The sequence below is a fragment of the Platalea leucorodia genome (assembly GCF_965183815.1).
Source record: "Platalea leucorodia genome assembly, chromosome: 2".
NCBI classification, from domain to species: domain Eukaryota; kingdom Metazoa; phylum Chordata; class Aves; order Pelecaniformes; family Threskiornithidae; genus Platalea; species Platalea leucorodia.
Window position 1 is genome coordinate 116,223,525 of NC_138824.1, and position 24,750 is coordinate 116,248,274.

General features: G+C 45.7%; 3 protein-coding genes across 5 annotated transcripts in view; 2 read left to right on the top strand and 1 right to left on the bottom strand.

Moving 5' to 3' along the window:
• The window catches only part of GABRR3 (gamma-aminobutyric acid type A receptor subunit rho3), a gene marked incomplete at its 3' end in the record, with an annotated part of 50,906 nt that extends 49,806 nt beyond the window's left edge, over positions 1 to 1,100 (top strand). Inside the window, exon 10 of the mRNA XM_082304915.1 lies at positions 798 to 1,100. Within this exon, the coding sequence (XP_082161041.1) occupies positions 798 to 1,100 (303 nt within the window). The remainder of the gene's footprint in view (positions 1 to 797) is intronic.
• A 4,747-nt stretch (positions 1,101 to 5,847) lies between these two features.
• RIOX2 (ribosomal oxygenase 2) lies at positions 5,848 to 24,529 on the top strand. 2 transcript variants are annotated; one of them, XM_082338026.1, is made up of 10 exons: positions 5,848 to 5,859; positions 10,071 to 10,506; positions 11,920 to 12,039; positions 13,258 to 13,386; positions 16,356 to 16,459; positions 19,770 to 19,872; positions 20,525 to 20,690; positions 21,163 to 21,251; positions 22,489 to 22,599; positions 23,910 to 24,529. In XM_082338026.1, the coding sequence occupies exons 2-10, from the start codon at positions 10,075 to 10,077 to the stop codon at positions 24,069 to 24,071; spliced, it is 1,416 nt and encodes a 471-aa protein (XP_082194152.1). In that variant the 5' UTR covers positions 5,848 to 5,859; positions 10,071 to 10,074; the 3' UTR covers positions 24,072 to 24,529. The 2 variants fall into 2 exon arrangements, with proteins under 2 accessions (XP_082194152.1, XP_082194153.1); XM_082338027.1 differs by having other exon boundaries at positions 23,913 to 24,529.
• Positions 24,521 to 24,750, bottom strand: part of CRYBG3 (crystallin beta-gamma domain containing 3) — a 95,331-nt gene continuing 95,101 nt past the window's right edge. The window contains exon 23 of one of the 2 annotated variants that reach the window (XR_014230895.1): positions 24,521 to 24,600. The gene's annotated coding sequence lies outside the window, so the exon portion shown is untranslated. The remainder of the gene's footprint in view (positions 24,601 to 24,750) is intronic. The other variant, XR_014230896.1, reaches the window with a different exon arrangement.

A 24,750-nucleotide genomic window follows, 5' to 3' on the forward strand; every position in this document is an offset into this window, starting at 1 on the left:
CTTTTCTTGTGGCAGAGGTTAGGGAGTACATCTCCTGATTTTTCCCCTCCCAGAAGAAGGTAACCTTCATTCTGTTCTCAAATACCTATTGATCAAGGTATTTTTCCTCTCTCTGAAATATACCCCAGAATGCACTCATGTAATGTTCCCTCATGTTTCCTGTGAAGCAGAGTCTATTCCTCCTCCTGCTTCACCCTTTTCAACTAGGAAGATGAGTTTAATAATGCCTTTTTGTCCCAAGACCAGATGAATGACAAGGTCACTTTTAGAAAAGTGTGCCTGAAGCAGAAACATTCACAAGTTAAACATTTGCTTTCTATGAAGCACTCACTTAAAACCTTTGCTTCAAGAACATCTCCCCGTGTAAACTCGTCAGAATATCACAGGGAGAAAACCCCAGTAACGGTGCATATGTTGCTCACGTGATTTGACAATCCCATCAAAAAACTACTCCTGGAAATGTTTGAAGTCATTTCCCACAACTCCAGCAACCCAGAGCTACAGGAGAGGCAGAGTTTGCTTTTTCTGTTTCAGAAGCTGGGGTATAGCCAGCCAGAAGCTGGTAACAATCAGTCAGACAAGTGTGTTCTATCACACGTATCCCCTTCCTTGCTCATGTCCTGCCCAAGGGGGCAGGCCCCACAGATAGCAGTACTGTGAGGTAGCCCTGTTCTCCATATGCCCTCCACAGAGGGCACAACACTGAAGAGAAAGCTTTCTTTATTTTCTGTTTTATTTGTTTATAATTTGCTAAAATGGCTCCTGCTAGACGCAGAATAACTGTTCTTTGTTGCCAGGCTTCAGGAATGTATAGTATTGATGCAGTGCAAGCAATGGCTTTCGACGGCTGCTTTCACGACACGGATGTAGACATCGACCTGACTGCTTTCTCAGACCGCTGTGAAGAGAATGAGACTCAGGCACGTGCAGCCAGCGTCGCCAATGCGGACACAACTCGCATAAAGAGGAAGAGATCTCTGAAGGGAAACGTGGGCAGGATTATTTTACAAAACAATCATGTTATTGACACATATTCCAGGATTATATTTCCCAGTGTGTATATTGTGTTCAACTTTTTTTACTGGGGTTTGTATATATGAACAAAAATCATTATAAGCTAGACATTATTTTGTGTATGAGCGTAGCATCACGCTTTAAAAATAATGCAACAGCAATAGAGAAAAGGGTTAAAAGTTTCCAAAACTGACTTCTGTGTCGTACCAAGGATGGTTTGGTTAGCAGCAAAACTGTTAATGAAGACCTCTCATGAGTCTGGTTTCCTTTTCAATTGGACTGTGCAGTGCTTCACTGGGGCAATCTAATGCACGTGTTACTACTGCAGTAGCATAAAAGCAGCGTGCTCGCTAAGGGAGCCCTTTGTCACACTCCTAAACAGGCAGCAGCTCCCACCTTAAGTATTATCCAGTCTCTGTCTACACTCTAACCATTCCTTTTTAACCAGCCTTTCTGTTTGTTCTCGTCTTGTGGCCCATTTTAGTAGGCTATCAGCACCAATTGTCTTCAAATAGCTCCTGTCCTTATTTCACTTGCTGCATTTCGATTTTGCTAGGCAACCTGTGTGCACCTCAGCAGCCTTTGCCCGCGGATGGTAACTAGGGGGAGAGTGATTATGGCTGAGCAGTGGAGTAGGGACCAGCAGAGAGCAGGAAGCAAAGCTGACCGGCCTTTGTACAGCGTGCATCGTCATCAACACCTCAAGAAAAACCCTCACCCAGTCAGCTGTCCCTGACTTTCCACAGAACCACTGGGAAGGGCCTCTATTTTTGAGAAATCTTGATCACTAGTCCCTGAGGCAGCACAGAATGATGTCCCAGACCTGATGCACTCAGTGTCTTACAGCCACCTCCCAGGTGGACGACCAGCATCACCTGCACAAGCTGTGCTCCTCAAGTGACACCCACACACCTGTGCCTCGTGTAGACCTGCTGGAATCACCTGCTTTCTGCGTAACTTCATTTCAGAAACGTAGGCTTTGAGGTGGAGATTTTAGAAAACGGTGTCAAGAAAACAAACAAGCCATGTCTTCAGCAGAATCTGTTTCTTCTGCTTTATGTTGCACACATGAGCTTGGGGTTTTGCCCCCCTCCCTCTCCCTTTGGCTTTTGAGATTGACTGTTGCAGTGAGGAGAAGCTACATATGCCTGCTTGCAGCATTGATCCCCAGCACAGTTCAAGGTACCACGCTGAGACACACAGGAAATAAAAGGAAGCAGTTGTGCCAAAACAGAGGAATCCTGACTGTCCCAGATGAATCCTGCATGGAAATATCCTTAGGTTCAGGCTAAGGAGGTTGAATTAAGGACGCTCAGGGACACACACACAAAGTGTTCATGGCTCCAGAAAAGAATCAGGATTATTTTTGTGACTTTCCCAAATAAGGAGCATTTTCAACTTAAATTTCTTGGGTTTGTCTGTCATTTAATAAGGTGAGCTTATATTTACAAAGTCAGTTCAAAATGATAATTTGCGGTGGCAAAAAAATGTCACAAGGTAAATGCTTGGTCAAGACTAGGAAATGGGAATAAATTCGGAAGCCGGAACCACCCTCTGGTTTATTCGATTTTCCTGCTCCAATATTGTTTGCTCATAGCATGGTGATGTCTTTTACTCTTTCAAAAAGCTGCATTTGTGAAGCTCCCAGTTACAGGGCGGGAGAAGCTGGTGACACACTGCATGCTGGGTGACTGAAATCTGATGGAGTGAGTGGGTGCTTTGGCAGCCAGTTCACTGCCAAACAAATGATCAGAGCTAAGACGGCTTTGATACTCTTCCAGGAAATCCTGTCATGGAAAGCAGAACTGTACCAGGAATGACAATGCTGGGAACGTAAAGCCAAAGGACACGCAGGCTTTGGCAACAGCACACTAGACCTCAAGCTGAGCAAATGTGTAATATAGATATATAAAAAAAATTACCATGACATCCTCGTTACTGCACTGCCATTATGGAGGCATCCTGCACAGATGTCCCAGATTGCCTGAGAAGATCCCATCTAATTGCTCCAGATGTCTGTGTCCTAAACTTTTCACCTGAGCTAACGTAACACCATTGTTTTCACATATTTTTTTTTTATCTGCCTTACCGTTAGAGGTATTTGCCCTGTACCCAAAAATGAATCCTCAGCCTCCAACAGAAAAAATACCCATGTGCTCTTGACCCAAACCAGTTCCCTCTTCTAAATTTCTTACAGGGTCTGCAGCAGCAAAAGCCCCACCGCGCCGCATGCCCAAGCCCCGTGTAGGCTGTCCAGCAAACAGGCCCACACGTGGAAGCGTGGAGGAGAAGATTCCTGCCTGCACTTACCTTCCAGGCACAGCCCATACACGTGCCTGAAAGCTGCACAGCTTGCTTTGATGGAGGAAACTGTTAGTTACTTTGCAACTGTGAAGGCAAGCGCTGCAAAAGCGTTCTCCCCACAGAGAGTACTACATCGCAAATTTTATTATGATAATGAAGAAGATCGCATGTTACGATGATGAAACTTAACTGCATACTTTTACAGCCAAGCTTATAATTTTTACCTTCTTAATGCAGTGACAGGGATATCAGGATCAACTATACTTCAAAAATCTATTGCTTGTATAAATAGTAAAAAATAACAAACCGTATTTAAACACATTATTTCTTGTTTAGAGGACGTTAGAGGGCTGACTAAAACTCACATGATCCTCTTCTGAAGCTTGTGTTGTCTTCCAGAAGGGGATGGTAATAAATACTTTTAGTCAATTTATCTAGACAGACCAGCATGGAAGTCTTTAAAAAAAGTATTCACTACTATTTCCCATTCCTGTTATTTGTGGCTGGTTTTGCAGCCAGTCAAATGTACGGGTTTTACGTCCCAAGCATTTACTAAAAGTTAAAACACCACAGCCATTATGTAAATACATACTTGTTGGAGTATTCATCCTAGTGGTATTCGAGCAGTTATGCTGAGAGTACTTTGTGGATTTTTGGAACAGAAATAAGAGCTTACAATGGTTTCTGTGACCAGCTGAGGTGCAGGATGTGGCCTCCCTATTTTTAGCATCTGTTGCTACACCCATCTGTATTAAGAAAACATCCTGCAAGTGTTAATGTAGGTGATGCAAACTTTTAAGTCTGGAGAACTACTTCATTCTTCAAAGCTTTATAATTCTCATGAAAGAAGTAAGCAGAATTTCATGCCAGTGACCTGTTTTTCAGAGAGCTACAAAAATGTATGTCCTTGAATATCCTAACTATTGGTGAGTGTTTACACTAAAATATTCATAATTTTATAAATTTTGCAGTGTCCTGAATGTTGAGTGACATCATGATGAACTAAGAATGAGTCAGAATTAAAAGCAGAGAATGCCTTCTTTTTCTTCAAAAGTCACAGCCCAATGAAAGAAAAATGCTTTATAGAGAAAGTTAAATTTTACTAATTTGTACACATTTGGACAATTAGGAAAACCTTAGGTTCACCCCTGGCCAAATCTCTCTCCTGGTAACCCATCCACATGCTGATTAATCTGTGTTTCATGATCAAGTGGCCACGACGTCTTGGCCAGCTGGTGGCCAAGGTGGGCCAGCTGGTAAAGGAACAGGGACTGAACAGGATGAGCTGTATTTGCCGCCTTCTCTCCTCCATCCCCTTTTCCTGCGTATTAGATTTTGCCAGTTTCTCTCCTGGCAGCACGTAGGAGTTTCCCGGACGCGTTATGAATGCAGGACCCCCTGGAATCCCGTAACGTTTGTTCCAAAAGATCCGGTTAGTGCCAGGGAAGGAGGAGTTACTACCGAGTGACCAGCAACCACACCGCAGGTAGGAACAGGACTGCAAACCCATTTTCTATAAAGGGAGGGATTTGAACTGGTATTTTAGACAGGAAAGGCTCTATTATTTCCCTCTGCAACTTGTTGATAGAACAGCGTCCCCTCTCCTATCTGCCACTGAAAGGTCCCTCCAGTAGCTACCTTATGCCCCGTGTAACTTCCTACTCACGTTAGCCATGCACTGGGAGCCTGCTGAGCTTTCCAAAAGTCACCTTTCGCTGGCAGCTCTGCTCTGCATGCTTCAAGCTGTCAGTACACGAGAACAAAACTTTAGCAAAACCTGCCAAACAATTTTTCTGGTGTCTTTCAGCCAATGTAAATTACACCATTAATAGGCATCTTTAATAAAGGTAACTAAAAATACTTCTACAAGTTTTCATGTGCTAGGGGAAGATTCTAAAGATTTCTTCAAGGGAGCCTCAGAGGGGCTCTGGAACAAGATTTGGTCCGGGAAAAAAACCTGCAGCTAAAGCCCAGGCACTTTTGTGTGTATGAAGTAAAATCTTCTACAAATAACCACAAGGTTTTATGTTGTATCTCCGAATTTAATCAATTTCCTACTGGTTTCAAAAAAGGGGTGTGTTTCTCTCCAGCACATACGCGCTAAATAACTCGGACAGATGAAGAAGAGACCTTCCTTGCACGGAGGCGGAGCGCGGGACCCGCTCCCACCGCCCGGCCCGGCCCGGGGCAGAGCCGGGGCGCCCCGGGCCCGGGCCCCGCGCGTCCCCCTGCCGCCCCTCGCCGCTTCGTGCCTGCTCTCCGGCGCCCCGGGGCGCTCCACAGGACCGCGCCGTTCCAGGTGAGCGGGGCGGCTCCTGCCGCCCCCGGAAACGTCGCCTCCCGCGGCGGCCAGCGCGACGGCGACAGCCTCCCCCTTCCTCCAGCGGCCGCGCCGCCGCCTGACCCGGCCCGGCCCGGCCCCGGCCCCGGCCCCGGCCCGGCCCCGCGGGGGCGCCCGCGCCGCTCCCCGCCCGGCTCCGCCGCCATTTCCGCCCGGCCGCCCGTCCCCTCCCCCAGCCCCGCCCCGCCGCTGCGGCCCGGGTGAGTGCGCGCTCGGGCAGCGGGGAGCCGGGAGCCGCGCCCCGGGGTCGGTGGGGGAAGAGGAGCCGCCGGGGGGGACGAGGGGGCTGACGGCGGCGTGAGGAACGGGCCGACCGCCGCCCCGCCGGGATGCGGGGAAAGGCGCCCCTCGGTGCGGGGCGCGGTGTGGCCGCGCCGGGCCCGGCGGCCTCGTGGCCGGCCCTCCGGGGCTCCGAAGGAACCGGAGCGGCCTGGGCACCGTCCCCTGCCCCGGGGCTCGTTCAGTGGGGGCCGCGGCAGCCGCGGGGCAGGGCCGGCGTCGCTGGCTGGGCGCCCCTCCTGGCGGCCCGGCCGCGGCTGCGGGGCTGCGCCCGCAGGAGCACCGCTGTCTGCGGGCTGCCCTTCTGGAAGAAGTTCAGTGGCGGGGCGGTGCGGCGGGGCTGCGTGGCCTCGGAATCGCTGTGGCCGCCTCTCTTCCCCATTGCTTCAGGGGGAGTTGAGTCCCCCGCAGCTGCTGGGCCGGCGCAGGGGCCTGGCCCCGTAACCGGGTACATCTGGGGCGCGAGCCGAGAAACCTGACGTGAAATAACTGCGCCTGCCTGAAGCAGGGGCAGGTCCGTTCTTTTGCCGCGTTTTTTTCTCCAGCCCTGCGGAGAAGGACTTGGGGGTGCTGGTGGATGAAAAACGGGACATGTGCTTGCTGCCCAGAAGGCCACCCGTATCCTGGGCCGCGTCAAAAGCAGCGTGGCCAGCAGGGCGAGGGAGGTGATTCTGCCCCTCTGCTCTGCCCTGGTGAGGCCCCACCTGGAGCGCTGCGTCCAGCTCTGGGGTCCCCCGCATAAGAAGGACACGGACCTGTTGGAGCGGGTCCAGAGGAGGGCCACAAAAATGATCAGAGGGATGGAGCACCTCTCTTATGAAGAAAGGCTGAGAGACTGGGTGGTGTTCAGCCTGGAGAAGAGAAGGCCGTGGGGAGACCTCATTGTGGCCTTTCAGTACTTAAAGGGGACTTATAAGAAAGAGAGGGAGACTTTTTGCCAGAGCCTGTTGTGACAGAACAAGGGGCAGTGGTTTTAAATTGAAAGAGGGTAGGCTTGGCTTAGATAGAAGAACAAAATTTTTTCTCGTGAGGGTGGTGAGACACTGGAACAGGTTGCCTTGAGAAGTTGTGGATATCCCATGATTGGAAGTGTTCGAGGTCAGGCTGGCTGGGGCTTTGAGCAGCCTGATCTAGTGGAAGATGTCCCTGCCCATGGCCGGGGGTTGGAACTCGATGGTCTTTAAAGGTCCCTTCCTGCCCAAACCATTCTGTGGTTCTATAGTTGTAATAACTAACAAAACACTACAGAACAGCACGTTGTGTAAATGAAGCCACGTTCTGTGAATAGTACATACCTGAATTTAACTTTGTTAAATACAATGTGAGCGAGCTGAGAGGTTGATAGGATGGATTTAGGTCTGGGATTCAAAACTGGCAATTCAGGCTTGGTTGCATTTGCGTAGCTGGCATTTGGGGATGTCAGTTGTAGATCTTGGTGCCGGAAGCATCTTCAGATGTTGGTAGCAACTGGGGACTAATTTTCAGTCTTTTTTTAAGCATTCCCTTGCCTCGTAGAGAGCTGCAGCTTGCTGCAGCCGGGAATGTCCATCCTCTCAGGAAGGTGGTGATAAGGATTCCTTACTGCAGGACTAAGGTGACTGTAGGTTACGGTTGAGGTACAGGCTGTTAGAGCAACTACTGACGAAAGACTCTGCCCAGGACTTAGTGGAGCAGCGAGGGCGTCCTGCATACTGCTGCACAGGAGGACTTAGTACTGCATGCAAATAGCAGAACTGGAGTTTTAAGTTTCATGGTAAGGGATCTATGTAAGTAAAAGCATCTTAATAAATGAGAGCATTTACTTTTATTTACTTTTGGAAGTAAAGCTGTCATTTGTACTTACAAATGAAAGCATCAGCATGCTCTAACTCCTCACACATTGGCTTCACAAACTTGCTCAGACGTGCCCAGAGTGAGTTTGGTCTGGCCAGCCCAGACCTAGCAGGCAAGCCGCGGTGCAGCAGGGCTTGGTGCTAGCGCATTGTCGGGATGCTTAACTCAGCTTCTCAGGCAGGCTTTTACTGCTGCCTCGTGCTCTGGGCTACTCTGGGGGATGAAATGCTGGTGCAGCCTTAAAGTTAATGTAAGTATGTCTGCACATACTATGGTGTTACACCTACCGTTACTTGATTTTTGCCTTAACTTTCCCGAGAACTTGGCAGATAAACACTTCGTGAATTAACTTTTTTATTTTTACATGACGATACACAAACATGTTATCTAACCAGAAAACCAAAATGACTTCCAACTTTAAAATTAAATGTCTGCACTTTGGTGAAAGAATTATTTTTATTCTACATAAACCACAAAGTTTGAGAGCTCTGTAGAGACGGAAGCAGAACCTAATAATTGTAGGTTTTGGTGTAATTGCATAGCATCAACAGAAAGGCCTAACAATGTTTCCTCTCTTCTGTAAACTTAGTTTTGCTAAACCTGGCCATTCAAGATACAGTATGGAGACCCTGACAGAGGCCGAGATGTGGGCCACTGTCACTGCGTGGTGAGCATCACTAGATGCTTGGCACTGCCACAAAATTTAGCATAAAATTGTTTCCAGGGCCTGAGACCTCAAGCAGGTGCCCTCACCTCATGTTCCTAAAGCCTGCTCCACCTACAGGGAAGTCTGCTCTGCTTTTTTCTGTTTCTCTGGAAGCTGCTGTAACCCTCCTGACGATTTGTTGTGGTTTAACCCCAGCCAGCAACTGAGCACCACACAGCTGCTTGCTTACTCCCCCCTGGTGGGGTGGGGGAGAGAACTGGAAGAGTAAAAGTGAGAAAACTCATGGGTTGAGATAAGAACAGTTTATAATTGAAATAAAGTAGTAATAATAATCATAACAATGTACAAAGCAAGTAATGCATGATACCGTTGCTCACCCCCCACCAACTGATGCCCAGCCCGTCCCTAAGCAGCAGCCCCCTGGCCACGTTTGCCCCAGCTGTATATACTGAGCATGACGCCATACGGAATGGCATAGCCCTGTGGCCAGTCTGGGCCAGCTGTCCTGGCTGTGCCCCCTCCCAGCTTCTTGTGCACCTCCAGCCTTCTCAGTCGATAGAGCATGAGAAGCTGAGAAGTCCTTGACTTAGTGTAAGCACTGCTTAGCAACAACAAAACCATCAGTGTGTTATCAACACTATTTTCATACCAAATCCAGACGACAGCACTGTAGCAGCTACTAGGAAGAAAATTAACTATTCCAGCTGAAACCAGGACACAATTGAATCATCCTCGCCCACTGAACCTGGTTGCATATTCCTTCTTCCCTCACAGCCATCCACTCTTTCACTTGGCCTCCCTCTTTCCGTACCCCATTTGCGTGTGTTTTCTGTTCACTGTATTCTTGCGTAGCCCTTAGTGCGTGGTGTTGGACGGGTGTCAGTGTCCCCTCACTGCAGTAGCTGCCTTCTCTCTAGGTCCTGCTAAAGTTTTAGTCTGGTAACTGTATAGCTGTGTAGATACAAGGTTTATGCTGTGTAAGCCAGCTTGAAAGGGAAGCCTTCCTTATCGCACCCCGTGCCACCCCCTGCGTTTAACTGGTTGGATTCTGCACTTGCAATGCCATACACCCCCCTCTAGCATGCTCTGGCTGAAAAGTCATTGGGGAGTCTTCCTTGTGCTTTTTTTCCCCAATGTTAGTGCATTTCAAGGAAGTGTAATAGGGTACAAGTTTCTGATCCTGTCCCCTCTCTCCACCCCCTTTGCATGTTGCCCTTAAATCACTTAAAGCTGAGTTAATTTTTTAAGAATTTGCAGGTCTTGCTACAGAAGGCTGGTCTACCACAGGTTCTTTGTGTGGGTGCATTCCTGCATTTGTAAAGATCCTTTGTGTGGCCATTGGGTTTCATCTCGTGTTTTTTAGTATAAACTCAGCTGTGGGATTTGAGCTTCTGTGAGCAACGGCTTCCAGTAGAGCCCTTTGGAGTTTGCTGAGGTTTGAGAGAGGGTTAGAGGCCTGCTCTGGGCTTTCCTTTCTGCTGCTTGGAGCAAATAGTGAGCATCTGGAAGCAGAGCTGTTGCCAGTGTACTCTCATATCCCACTGGGGAAGGCAAGTGGAGCTGCTCTGGGCCCATGAGCTTTTGAGATTGTGTTACTGGTTGACTGGTTTGGTTCTTTCTTCTCTTGAACAGGACCATGCCCAAGAAAGGAGGGAAGCATGCTGAAATGGGAAAAGAGATGCAGGCACAATGTAAGCGAGCGAAGGTGGAAGCAGCTTGTTCTCCGTCAGTCATGAGTTTTGAGAGCCCAGACAGCCTCTTTGGAAGTTTGATCTCTCCCATCAAACAAGAGATGTTTTTCAGGGAGTATTGGGAGCAAAAGCCACTGCTCATTCAGAGAAATGATCCCCTGTTGGCTGCTTACTACCAGTCCCTGTTCCAGTTGTCAGATTTGAAGGAACTGTGCAACCACGGTCTATCCTATGGGCGAGATATAAATATCTGCAGATGTGTGAATGGAAAAAAGAAAGTTTTGAATAAAGAAGGCAAAGTGAATTACATGCAACTGAAGAAGGATTTTGACCAGAAAAAGGCAACAATACAGTTTCATCAGCCTCAGAGATTTAAGGTTGGATCATTTCATTGAATATAATAATGCATGTTTTATAATGTAGTATACTTTGCTTGGGTCATACTAGACATAGCTTCATCTCTGTCCCCAGTAAATCCAGGGGAAGTATCTGACATCGATGACCTGCTGAAATCTATATATGAACTGTATTAATTAAAACATGGTTTGTATTTTTGCACTGCCCATCATGTTTCAGTGCTCTGCAGTAAGAACAAAATCTGATTCATGCTATCATATTAAGCATTCTTTTTAAAAAATTTGCTTTGTCATGTAAGAGTTTCAAAAAAAGTAAATGCACAAAATTGATGATTATCCATCTGTGTCTGCTTAAATTATCCCTCCTGATCTCCCACAGTTTCCTTGTGCAAACAGGGGCTTTTGTACCGCTTTCCTTTAACGGAGGGCAAGGTGTGAAACCATGTAAAATATCTCCAGGACACTCCACCATTCTCGTCAATGGAATGGCTTTGAATTGCACCACAGCAGTGGTGCGCCACATTTTAGCTGACTGCCCTCCCTCTTTTGTTCATTTTGATGCTTTTGCAATCGTCATGTATTGAGAACGAGGCAGTGGTGTCCGCACAGTTGTGTAAAGGACTTGGATGCTTAAAGGTACTTGGATTTAGGTGATCCTTTTTTGTCCCATGGTGTCAACGCAGTTTAATTGTGAAGTGGTCCATAAGGACCCAAATACACAGCTGAGTCTCAGGTATAGTGTCGCTGGCTGATCTCAGTTTGAGTGTAGCTCAAGGCCAGTGGCAGGGGCATCTGCAGGTGAAATTGAAATGTTGTGTGGGTTATGCTGAAATCTAGAGCTTGTGCTGAACCTACATAAATTCTGCTTGAAGTTGCACTTGTGCAGCTCTGGTAGTTGGCATCTTCTGATACGAGAGTCATCCCTTTGGTGCATCGTCTGTCACGTGCTAGATGTGGATGAATAAAGTTTGCTCTTGAATGTGCCCAAAAAATTAGAGTCGCTGGAAAAAAGTCTCTAATCTTTGTATGCTCTCTTTGATGCTAGCCTATATAATGCAAGTCCTGCATGTGTTTATTGTCTTAAGATGTATTGCTGCTCCTGGGATGATGGGTGGTTTATTTTTCTCTGTTCAGCCTTGTTTGTCTGTTTTTGCAACCTAAAAATGGCAGGGGGAAGAGAACAAACATCAACGCTATGTTGGGGCACCAGACTTCTTGGCTTACTGATTACCTTCACGGCAGATCTCCTTTGCGTCTGCAGTGCTTGCTTTCAGCAGCAACACTCGTACAGAGCATCTGCCTTCCCAGCCCCTGGCTCCCTGTGGGGATGTGGTCGTTCACTAGAAGAACCTCCCAAGCGATGGGGAGGCTGTGGGCTGGGTGGCAGCCTGGCTTGGCTGAGCTCTTCAGTAACAGCATCATTTCTTTTTAAAGGAGGAGCTGTGGAAGATTCAGGAGAAGCTGGAGTGCTATTTTGGGTCTCTGGTTGGGTCGAATGTTTACATTACTCCCCAGGGGTCGCAGGGCCTTCCCCCTCACTACGATGATGTTGAGGTAGGACAGCACAGCCTTGCCTGTGAAACTGTGCGTGGGCTTTTGCTGGTGGCAGTGGATATCTGTACATGTGCTTTTTCCCTCCTCTCTCTCGTAAAATAACTTGTTATAAAAAAATGTGTTTTCTGCTGTAATCGGTTGCAAGTGTTTCTTTACAGTTGTTTTTTCTGTATAATTTTACTGAAAAAGTACTAATAGTAATATCTAATGGTAATATCATGTAAACTGTGCTTTCTGGACCTGGTATTTTCATGAGGTGAAAAGAGAATTTGTTTTCCTAGCTGCAGAGGCTTTCTAGCACCTTTTGTTCATTTTTACTTCATTCAGCCCCGCCCCCCCCCAAGAATCTAGAAGTCCTTTTTCCTTTACTAAGTACTTGCTCTTTCTTCAGCTGGACAGTGGAAGCAGACTGGTTGTGCTGGTTCCCGTTTGCTGATCCTACTGTTTTTAAGAAGTTACTGGTATGATGAAGTCATGTGGTCCAAATGCATTTTAAATTAGCTTCTAAAAGAAACATTCCAATAGACGTTGCATTAAAAAAAGTTGGGCTATCCCACTTAAACAAAAACAAAAAAAACCCCTTACATGTATTTTTTGCTTTTTATTTTTTTCATTTCCATTAAATATATCTGAGGTTTCATTCTCCTTATGCTTGTTGTTCAGCAGCCCCACAACCTGCAGGCTCTGGTGTATGTCATCACGTCCCAGCTCACAGCATCCCCTAGATGTGTCTGATGCTCTCTTTGTCAGTGAATGGTGATACGACCTCTCTCACCTGATACTTTGAGTATCTGTGTGGCAGACATTACTTTTGAGTTAGTTGTCTAGCACCTATTTAAGTGACCGGAGAGAAACAGGGATTTCCAAATGCCTGCCTTAGGATAAAACAGATCACACTTCACAACTCTTCTCTCTTTTATCTCTAAGTAGAGCCTAAAGAAATAGTTCAAATGTAAATCTCTGCATTGTAGACATCTAAAAATTAATGAGAGGAATCCTGTTTGCCATGCTGTGGAGTAGCTGAGAGCAGGGAAAGTGAAACCTGTTTCTTGTTCTCAGAAAAGTGAACTGTGTAACTTCTGTTTGCTTTCTATCCCTGATCTCTGGCATGGTTCCACAGACTTTCCAAGTAAGAAGACAACTTAAAATTTCTGATCAGTTGGATGTGTGAGGGGCAGCAAGGCTTCCTTATGCATTTGGATTTATGGTCTTTTGCAGGTGTTTATCCTTCAGCTAGAAGGTGAGAAACATTGGCGACTCTATAAACCAACGGTGCATTTAGCTCGGGAATATAATGTTGAATCAGAAGATAGGATTGGGAATCCCACACATGAGTTCATATTAAAGGTATTAAAATTGAATTGCTTTACCTGGTCTGGGCTATGGTTGCCAGAAAAGTAGTCATGTTTAGAATGGTCCCTTCCTCGAAGACAGTATTCTGAATGATCGTTGTTGTGAAGTTGAGGGGAGGGTTGGCACACAAAACAACGTGAGCATGAGAAATTGGGGTGATAGCTGTCTAACCTGTCCTTTTTCAAAGGTATCCTTTGCTTTAGTGTTTAAATAATGGACCCAGAAACGAGTTATTTCTGGAAATTCTCCAATATTCTCCAAGTTGGGCACTCTTACTCCTGGATCATGTTTGTGGAGTTGTGTGCAGAAGAACCATTAGGTTTATATATGGTTATGAAACATTTTTATACTTTTACATGCTGTCTGTAATCAATCAGGCTAATCCTTCTATGCACTAAGACTTACTGCTTTACCGAAGGTTGTCACTGTTCTGATGAATTAGATGTAAATATTTATCCTTGGCTGATAAACAAAAGCATGAACTAAACCCCATATTAATTTGCTGTATTGGTTGTTTTTTCTTTTTCCAAACCTGAAAATCAAGTGTTTGGCTGTTTTTTGTTATTTGGAATAAAAAGAGCATTTCATGAAGATTAATGAATGCAGCTCCTTTGACAGCAGGGCATCTGGTACTTGTCCCATTCTGTTTTACATGCTTGTGCTTTCGAAGCGTGCTGTTTATCCAGCAGACGGGGCTGCTCTGTGTCGGAAGCCTCAGTAGTTTCTCTGCCTTGTGTCCTGTCCTTGGGCTTCTCTCTGCAAGGCCTCTGCTCTTCGGGTGTTCAGACCTGCCTTTGGGTGCAGGTAGTTCAGGAATAGTATGACACATTGGGTATGATACTGACATCACTCGCTGGCAGATGGTAATATTCAGTTGTCATGATGTATTGGGTGATGCAAAGTCTAGTAAATGACAGTTCCCTTTTTAATTTTTGGAATGTTTTGGGCCGGACTTCAATGCCTTTGATTCTTATGAAATAATGATGTATTCCACAAGCCATTTTACTGACATTAGTGGAGTGAAAATATTGGCCTCTGAAAAGGGCTTAAAAATTATCTAAGTTTTTTGAATTTATTTTTCTTCTGTTTGATGTTCTTCACTTCCCGTGACCCATTTCTTCCGAGTGGCCACTGTCAGATTTTGATTGTCTGTCTGGAGCTGTCTCTGACAGGGACGCTGTCAGATGACTCTTACTTCCTCCCTAAACATTTTTCTAGAATATTTCCTTTCTCCTTTTTTGCATTTCTGTCTGCTGTCTGCCGTCCTTGGGCAGTTAGAGCAGATGGACCAGTTAGAGACTCTCTTGGTGGTGTTCTCCCTTCCCACCAAAAACTGGTAGCTGACCGAGAGCAAAGGCGTATTATATTTTGTATATAAGGTCCCAAGCTGCAGTGTGTCTCGGTGACGCTGCATCAGGCTGTGGCCATGGCTGGTTTGTTACTGATGTCAGGCACAGCTTATTTGGTAGCTGGCTGTCTAGCCTTCTTCATGTATGATTTTCCATTTAATTTGCTGCTACTTCTCCCTTTTCTGCCCCTCCTTCCTCCAATTCAGAAGTAAGAAAGCAGCAAAGTGATCAGATCGGCGTTGTCTCTAGTCCCGTGCTCTGTCCTGCCCCGATCTGGGTGTTGCCACCTGGAGTCTGTGAAGGTTCTGTTTATTTTAGTGGCAGAGTGTTGTGCTTGCTGGCTTACGTGAATGGTGTTGATGAGACTACCCAGCAGGTAGAATGAAGAAGAGTTGGACTTTGCAGTGAAGACTGCTTTGAAAAATCATGATCCTGGCTTCTTAGTGGTAGGCACGGGGTGCTACAGCATGAAATAATTTCTTTTGCAGACTAGTTTGTCATCACTCTGGTAGGTGTTCAGCACTCTTACCCTTCCCCTGTGCTACTCTCCCTCTAGTTTGTTTTCTTGCTGGGGATATGAAACATAGCAAATGAAGAGAATTCAAAATACTCCTAATTGGTTAGTGTAGTCCCGACGCTGGCAAGGAAGGCAGTTTATTAATGGCAGAGAGAGGCTTGCTTCAGAACAAGTAAATCGTACATAGCTGATCTATGGTGCTTTACAGCTTGTTATAAATGGATTAAGAGATTTGATCTTGCCAAGTCCTGTGAAGCCTCATAATCTAAAGAGACCTCTCAATTCAGTGAAAAATCAAGTAGTATTCACTTGAAATATATCTGTGTTAGCTTGGTAGGCTCTTAGCAGTAGGTGATGTGACCGAATTTAAGGAATGGCAAAATTGGAACGGAATCAAATTTCATCATTGTTGCTTTATGAATTTTCTCTTTGACTGTGCTATCCAACTATATAGATGTTTATAGGAGAAGCCATAAGTAAACTGGTTTTTCCTTCTTGGAAGCAATTTCATGTGCCTTGCACTTCTCTCTTATCTTGACTTTCCTAATCTAAATTTTTATCAGTGTGGAGATTTAATTTAGAGAGGTGAGAAGAAAGATAGGGAGAAGGAGGGTTGTACTTGTTTTTTAAGTGTTTTAACTGAAAATTTCAGACAACAGTATTGTAACAGATTACCATCTTTATAGAATATTTGGCTTTTCTTGTGGAATATTGGCCTTTTGACGTGATCTGACCAAATTCACATGGCACTGCTCCTGTGCTAGCCCGCTGTATTGTCAGCAGGTTTCTCTCAGCTGCTTCTTTGTCCCCTTTATGCAGCTGAGTTGGAGTGCACACGTTCTGTAATGTTGAAAGCTTGCTTCCTGTTCTCTGACAGGTGTATAGTAAATATTGACGGTAAGTTGGAAAGTTTAGGGTATCGGACTTCTGGCTTAGAGTGCTTTATTAAAGTGTACAATGGAGGATCTCTCTATTTTGTGATTTTAAAAAATATATGTTGTCAGTCTGTGTGCTTAGAGAGTATTTTCTCTGTTTTGACTACAGTAAGGTTTGACCAGGTGCCCTAAATATACCAATTCTCTTTCATTTTCTTGCAGCCAGGTGACTTACTGTACTTCCCAAGAGGGACTATTCACCAAGCTGACACTCCTCTTGGCGTCTCCTATTCTACACACGTGACCATCAGTACCTACCAAAACAAGTAATTATTCTTTACTTTTCTTTGTATGGCTTTTCAGAAAATGGCTTTCCTCTGCCAGATGATGTATGTGAATAGTACAGACCTGAAACTGATGTTTCAAAGAAGTGATGTCCTATTTCTTAAAAAAAAATAACCACCTTGTAATGAGCTTTGCTTGGCTCTTTTCTGTGTTCGTTCTATTTAGCCCTTGTGTGGTTTGTTTTTCTGTGAGTAATACAGGGATAGGGCATGACACCTTCCCCCCAGAGATGTGGTGACATGGAGTATATGTAGGTACCCCACTATTATATGTGTGCCCTGCTATTAGTAACAGAATCTAAGTTAGTGTTCAGGTAGCGGTAATTGAAGGTTTGGGGGAAGGAGGGGAGTGAGACCCTTGTTGTTGGAAGCAGCCTGTTTACCAGGTTTTCATGCAGCGAGCTTGATTGCTTTTTAATTGGTTATTTTATTATTTACCAGCTGTAGACTTTAATGTGGAAGATTGTTACAACTGCAAACTCACTGTTGTGTTTAAAAAAACCAAAAACCTCTCACCAGTGGCTGAAGTTACTGTTCATTTCATAACCCAGATAAAGAGTGATGAGTTACTCTTTTCATCATGTTTTCTCCTGCATTTGATAGTCACCCACACCTGCTCTAACAGACTCGCTGCAAATTCTGCCTTTGCAAATATTTTCTACTTATCTGTGTTTTTCATCTCCTACCCTGTGCATGCAAGTCAGATTTCCTTTGACACACATCTGATCCTTGTGCCCACTGAAACGTTGTCATCGCACAGGGAAATGCTGCTGCCACTTAATCAGCCTCTCAGATGCTGGGTTTGGAGTCCTTGGCCTGAGTTAGGAATTGAGAAGGATTTCTGTTAGCCACAAAACAGGGCAGAACAAGTTTGGGCATATGCTAGATGATTGTAAGGTGAATCTCTAACCACCACCTATACCATTCTGGAAGCCCAGGATGTCAGCACTGCTGGTAGGTAACTCTTAATGTGGCCAGTCCTCCAAGTTGGAGAGAGGGTTAAGATGAAGCTGCTCAAAGGTGTGAGTCTCCATAAAAGTTGAGTTCAGCTGATTTTAATGTATACTCATGTTCTATTCTTTTATTCAGAAGGCAAAAAATTATTTTCTGTAAGCATTGACTGCTGTTCAAAGAGTGTTTGACTTCATTTGTTATGCAGGAGGCAGTATTAGCGCTGAGCCGCTTTGGCAGGTTTGATGGCACATTCAGGGTGATCAGCAGTGAGTGGCCTCCAAAGAGATGTCCTGCTCCTCCTCCCTTCCCCTGCCTTTTCTGTCCCACCGCCTCCTTGTGTTGGCCAGGAGCTTCTCTCGCCCCTGGTTTAGTGAACTGAACAGACAGAAGAGTGACAGTAGAATAAGTGGATGTTTGGCTTGTTGATGGAGGCTGGGCTGGAGCGATGTTTTACCGACCGGTGTGCGGGAGACCTCCTGAACGCACAGAACAGGGTTTGTCCAGCTTGATCTGCACAGGGTTATTGGTCAAGAATTCAGTTCCTTATAACAGGGTTGCTGGAGACCTGACGGGCTTGGGTGGAGTCAGTGCAGTTTCTCCGTGACAGCATAAGCCAAGTGCCAGTCCAGTGAGTTACTTGAGAAGCAGTGCTGTTGGGGAGCATGTTCCCTGGGCGCTTGTGTCAGAGTGAGGAGAGGAAAAAGGAAAAGCTTGAAGAGTGCTGTTTGTTTAAGGATAAAAAGTGGAATCATTATCCATTAAGGTTACTGGTAATGACTTGCAAGAGCCTGCCTCTGCACCTGCTTTCGGCAAGCATAGGTAGAATAAGCAGCAGTCCTGATACAGGCTGGCATTTTGATTTGGCTTGTAGATGGAAGTATGGTCTGGAAGCATTTCCTTGGAAAATTGAAGAGAACTCCTTGAAAATAGCTGTCCTTATTATGGAGGATGTTTGGACTCCTTGTGACCGCTCTGGCAGCAGCACGTGCAGAAGGAGCTGGGAGGGGAGGAAGTGCCGGGGGAGGCAGCACTTCCAGGGATTTTTAGGCACCAAGACAAAAGGGACTCCACTGTGCGCTGGAGGACGGTTCCTCTGGGCCGGGTCCCAGCAGGCAGAGAAGTGTGTGTGTGTGCGTGTGTGAATTCATTATAAGCAGGGCAGGTTGGAAAAGCAGCGAGTAGCTGAAGATAGTTGCTGGCAGATGGAGATTGGGGGCAAGAGAAGGGAAGCAGTAAGAGTTATGTCTGTTTATCGGCCAGAGTCCTTCCCTCCCGATGTGTAGCAGACAGCAGAACACTTGAGTGGAGATGATAAAAAAAATGTAAATGAGACTATAACAAGTCATACCTTTTTTTTTTAACTAAAGTAGTGTTTAGAGATCAGTGCTGAAAACAGGGTGTGCTGAGGGAGAGCAAGAGCAGAGGGTGAAGTGTACGTTGGAGGACGGGCCCTGCTCTGCTGCCTGCCGTAGGTGGGCGGGAGTCTGCTGGCAGCCTTGGATGCTGAGCACTCGCCCCGGCTGCCCATTAAAGCAGCCTCTGAGGATGTGGTAGAGAGGGAGGTCACACGTGGACAGGACAGCGCTTCTGCGTGAGCGGCACGGCTGTTCCCGACGAGGTTGACTCAAGCCAGGCAAAGAAGGCGCAGGCAGTAGTCCTCCCTCCCCTCCTCTAGTTTATTCTTACAATTGGGGAACAGAAGCACAGAGCTCAAAGGCCGATTTTTTTTTTTTTTTTTTTTTTAAAGTATGTAGGCTAAGAATGGGGATGCAACACAAACAAGACACCTACAAGGTGCCTGTTAGGTATCATTAAAATCCCTGTAGAAAGATGTAGGGGTTTTGTTTCTGGGGTCACTTTGTAGCAAAGCTAAAAACTGATGTCATGTTGGATTTGATAACCCTGGGTACCTTTCCTCCTTCAATACAGGTGTCCCAAAAGCATGGTAGACAACACAACCTCACGCGCTTCATTGTGTGCAGTGAGGCCATATGTGCGTGTGGTTGGATAATAATGGCCCCGGTAGGAATTTCTTCATTCACTGAGGTCAGCTTCAAGCTGAATCCACTGGTAGATGGCAAGCACCTGGAAGTGGACCCTTCTCAAGCCAGCTCCTTCCCTCTGTGGGCGTGCCACTGACCCGAAGCTGGTGAGGACACACATACAATTGAGATGAGAGTGAGCTATTGCATGAGACTAGAGCGGTGATGGAAGGGCCAAAGGCACAAAGCAGATTTGGAATTGGAGCACTATGTTTCCAGCCCTTGACATCAGTTGTCTGTTTTATTTCAGTGCAACTATTTTAGTAATTTTTTTTCTTTTTCTTCCTGTCCTTCAGCTCTTGGGGAGATTTCTTACTGGATGCAATTCCTGGACTTGTGTTTGATACAGCAAAAGAAGATGTGGCACTGCGGACAAGCATACCAAGGCAACTGCTTATGGTAAGTAGGTGGGATGAACGGAGTAATTGTGCATCCAGCTGAAGCTTCGGCACTGAGGCAAGCATGTATCGTGTTGATCTGCTCTGAAAGCGCAATGCAATGGCACTATCTATCTTGTCTAGCAGCACAACAACTTCTTTTGAAGACTTCAGGATGACTGGTCTGAGGTTTGCTCCGTCTGAAGCACTGCCTAGTTCACTGCACTGCCTTTCTTTCATATCACAGCGTCCTTGTGTGGCTTGTTTCCTTCTAAAAGTAATGGTATTCGCTTTGGAGCTGTCAGACAGTTCCTGTCAGGCCAAGCTTTTGAATCTTCAAAAGTTAGCAAAAAGCTGTAAATTGTTGCGTGACCTCTTTATGGTAGTCCAGCTGTGCTGCTGATCAGCTCATCAGCATGTAGAAAGAACAAGTCTGGCTCTCAGCTACACTTGCAAGTCCTTTAGCATTGCAGGTAGCCCCAGAGGGAGGGAAAGTGAGCATCAGGTTTGGTGTGTGGGGAATGTAAAAGGAACAAAAAGTTTGTTGTTTTGGGAGTAAACGTTACCCTTTGCAAAGATAAAAGAGGAGTGTCCAGATTTTCTGCACCTCTTTCTCTTCAGGCTAGTCTGTTTAGCTTGAATTCATGTGAGAGCAACTCTGTGTGAATATTTAGCAGGTGGATATAGCTGACTCGACAAAAAAACTGAGTAGCCTTTTGAGAAGGCTTGCAGACCGTCTGGAAAACACCAGCGAACTGAGATCGTCTGACATGAAGAAGGATTTCATTATGAACCGGTTGCCACCTTGCTTGGGATGTGACTCTGATCCTTTGACTCCAGGTAGATTCGGAAGTTACCAAAACTGGCTGATGTGGTAGTGGAGCTGTTGCTAACTGCCGCTTATGACTTTGGTATTTTACGGTAGGCAGAGATTATAGTCTAGCATCAGCTCACCTCAGCTGGTTAATTCCCTGTGTCTAGCGGAAGAGATGACATGTCTCAGCATGAAATAAAGGTTATCCTAGATGGAAATTGGCAGCTTTATTCAACTACTCTCTACTGAGAATGTTTAACAACTGGTAGAATTTGTCCTTATGCTTTAGCTTGCTATTACAGCTATTTGTAGACTGTGAGAGAATGAGAATTAAAAAAATCTCCCCCGTCCCCGTCCCCCTGCATTTGAGAATATGTAGGTGTTGAAACATAGGTTAACAAAAAGTCTAGCCACAAGAGCGGGTCGTGCACAGAGGGCTCGATTTGCACTGTTCGTCTGGTTTCCTTCCTTTCTAATGGAGAATTTATTTTTTCTTAGGTGGGAAATTGCCAAAAATAGATAGCAAAATCAGACTGCAATTTAGAGATCATGCTATCATTACAGTGGAACCAGATCAAGAGAATCCTGTAAGTATAATGAAGCCACCCCCGTATGCTTGGGGTGGGAGCGCGAGGTATGCGAGTCGTTGCTCTGTTGTACCCGTCTACAAGGGTCATGCAGTTACGCTAAGTTGGAGCCTGCATCCCATTAGGGTTTGTTAGGAGATCATGGGGTTGTTGTCGAGCAGTAACACGGCACGTTCTTGCCTTCTGGAGGAGAGCTACAGAACTAAATTTAGCCTGTGCTTCGGCATGGTAGGTGCACAGCTTTTATCTGAGGTTAGATGGGAGCGATCATTACAGCTGCTAAATGGCCTCTATAGCTCTTGAGAATGGATTTTTTTTTTTTTTTTTTTTTTAATTCTTTGTATTTAAGACCATGAATAAGTTTTATAAAGAGAGGGAATTCTCTTGGTTGCAGCGGCTGCTGACTGTGGCTGCATTTAGTCTTCACTTCCCAGTTACCTTTGTACCTAGGCAGGTGCCAGTGGCACTGCGGAGTTGTCCCACAGAATAGATGCTGGCATCTTGGATGATGTTGTGTTCAGACTACTTCTTAGCTGTGAAAGTTTATCAGCATGAAATTGTAGAAGTGCTTTTTGTTGTTTTAATTAAAAAAAGGGGGGGGCAGACTATCTTGTACAATGTTTTTTGCACGTGTAAAATGTTTCCCTCCAAGAAAAACATACCATAACTTTCTGATTTTTCTCCTCCATTTTGTTTGTGTCCATGTTGCTGTTAGACTGTGTAGGCTTTGGAAACACTTTTTTTGCCACCTCGCCTTCTGATGTCATACAGATAAACCCTGAATGACAACACACATGCAAGATGTAGCCACAAATTGTGAGCCCTGCCCACAGAGCTCTGAATTGGTTTGCACAGCTTTGACCAAGGAATGCTAACAACAGGCATGTGATTTTAAGAGACAGAGCAGTATCAGAATGGAAATTCATTGATGCACACTCCTTCATTAAGGCCTTCTAGGAGGTGCACCTTAACTGGCATCTTTTCTGTACAGCATCAGTCCTGTGAGTCTAGTAGCGGCAGTATCGAGGCAGATTATAGGTTGTAAATAAATTTTCAAAGATGTTTTGGAGACTCCCTTGTTGCTGTAGTAGATGGCTGTTGGATCATTCAGTTAGGAAGGTGAATAGCTTTCACTGCTGTAACAGCGGACTCCAGAATTAAGGCGCTAACATTGTCACTTGAAGTGAGAGGACTTTGAGGGTGTGTATGTAATTGTTTTCTTCCTGCTGTCTTTTAGGACGAAATTCGCAGAGAGATGGTTTACGTGTATCATTCTTTAAAGAACAGGAGGGAAACTCACATGATGGGGACAGAGGATGATACTGCTAGCGAGGATGGCACGTCGCAGGTTTGTTCCCACAAACGCACAACAAAAGCTCCATTGCCACGGTGGGTTTTGCTGCGTTAGAAGAGCTTGACTGAGACGGCAGCAGGGGCCGGGGTTCTGTGTATTCCTCAGCACCCAGAGCAGTTCTGCCCCTCCCCTAAGTACCCGGATGAGCGGAGGCTGCAACACAGAGGCAGTTCACAGTAGAACTAAGTAATATAAATCTCATAATTAAATGGTTGAGATGTTGGGATTTCTTGCGCGTGCCTCAGGTCCCAGCTAGCAAAGCTACTGGAGCGGCTAGAACTGTCTCTGACTTCTGTGTCCTTTAGCACATCCTTTATTAAGGCTACTGGATATGGTGGCACAGGTTGATTCGCAGCAGGGATCACTGTGCCTCATGTGCTGTGTTTATGCCACGTCGAACCCATGTTAGGTTCCATATCCACTGGAACATCCCGCAAGAGAAGAGTGTTTATTTTAGGGTGGGGTGTGTCAGCATTGGGAGTAAACGCTTTTACTGAAATGTAAGGAGGGAACTTTTTATATTGTTAACAGGCTGCAGATGGTTCATCTCCGTTCTTACTCAGCACATGTAATGTGCTTTTACTCGAGTCATAAACACTCCTGAAGCGTGGCTGCGAGTTTTGGAACTGTTTGTTCTACTTTATGATGGGAAGATGCTCTAGCTTAGGTCTGTGACCTGAAACACTTGAATACAGGTCTGCACAAATACACTGTAGAGGCAAAGCAGAACACAGCCCGTTCTTGTCTCAGTAAATACAGCACGGCTTCCTGCCTGGCAGTTACCTACCTTTTAAGGTACAGCTCGCTGGTCCTCTAGAGTAGAGGATAGGGGTAGCTGAGGCTGTACGCTGGCACCTGTCCAACGTGTGCCAGTCCCAGAACAGACCTTCCTGCCCCTCAAGACTCCAGCCATGGTAATGGAGGTCCTCTGTGGTTCTGCCAGACTACGTCCAAAGACTGCATGCGCAGTCTAGGGTTAGGCAAGAGTGTAAATTTAAAGTTATTATTTCATTCTTCAGTGTGGAAACCACACGAGGAAGCCATGCGCCCTTAAGCCTCCCTACCTCATAAGGCATGCTAGAACAAGTAAGAGATTTGAGCTATTTGTCTACTAAGAAAGGTGGCAGGGTAATACCACATCTTTTGGAGGCTGCTCTCAGAAACACCAGTGTGATGTCGGACAGGAGCACATACTTGCGGCTCAGTACCTACAGCCTAACACCCTCTTGTGTTATAAGGGACACTGCACTTCGCTGAACATTCAGTTGTTTTTTTTTTTTTTTTTCTTCATTTTTTTCCCCCAGCAGACTCACGGACTGCGGTTTCCTTTGTCATACTTGGATGCACTGAAGCAGATTTGGAGGAGCAGCACAGTTTATGTTAAAGAGCTTAACCTTATCTCAGATGAAGAGAAAGAAAATCTTGCCTTGTCACTATGGACTGAATGTCTCATTGAAGTTATTTGATGCTTTTGTGAATGAGCTCCTGTCAGTAGTATTTCTGGCCATGAAGAATCTCACGAGAGAAAGGCTTATTAAATTACTTTTTTATCCATCCAGCCTTTGGTTTGTATTGCTGTCTAACAAAGCAGCGCATTACACATACTTTGCTACTTTCTGGTGCCAAATGTTACTTTTCTTTCCTTAGCTTTGGGAAAACAGGCATTGGGAAAAGGAAGTAAGCTGCTCATTGTCCAGTTAGTTAGCCACAGCTCCGTGGCTGGATGAAGTCTCTCACAGTAACACCGGTGCTGTGGTATCCCCTTTCCTCTGGATATGGACATCTAAAGGTATATATGGAACAGACTCCAGGACCTTAGGCAAAAGCCAATTAACTTGTTTTTTCATTTCTAAAGTTCACCAGCAACAAGAAACCCCACTTGTTCTCTTTGTCCTCAAGAGAACAAAAGCTTCTCCGTAAAAGCTGTCCGGGTTGTTTCCCAAAGGGGTAAGACTTTGCCCAAGACGACTCTTTTCCTCTCAGATGCTGCCACCTCTGCAATAAACAAACAGTAGTATTTAACCTCGACCTCCTCCTGCACCAATTTTAGTGTGAAAGTAACCCAAACCTGTAACTGGAGTCTGTATCTTGGGTGGGTTTTGATGGGCAGAGTGCAGTTATTTTAATACTTGAACATTGATGTTT

What these genes read in the sequence shown, in the direction of transcription:
- RIOX2 (XM_082338026.1), top strand. Translation starts at nt 10,075, where the DNA reads ATGCCCAAGAAAGGAGGGAAGCATGCTGAAATGGGAAAAGAGATGCAG. An exon ending in CACATGAGTTCATATTAAAG is followed by an intron (nt 13,387 to 16,355) that starts GTATTAAAATTG and finishes ATTTTCTTGCAG; the next exon opens with CCAGGTGACTTACTGTACTT. An exon ending in GCGAGGATGGCACGTCGCAG is followed by an intron (nt 22,600 to 23,909) that starts GTTTGTTCCCAC and finishes TTTTTCCCCCAG; the next exon opens with CAGACTCACGGACTGCGGTT.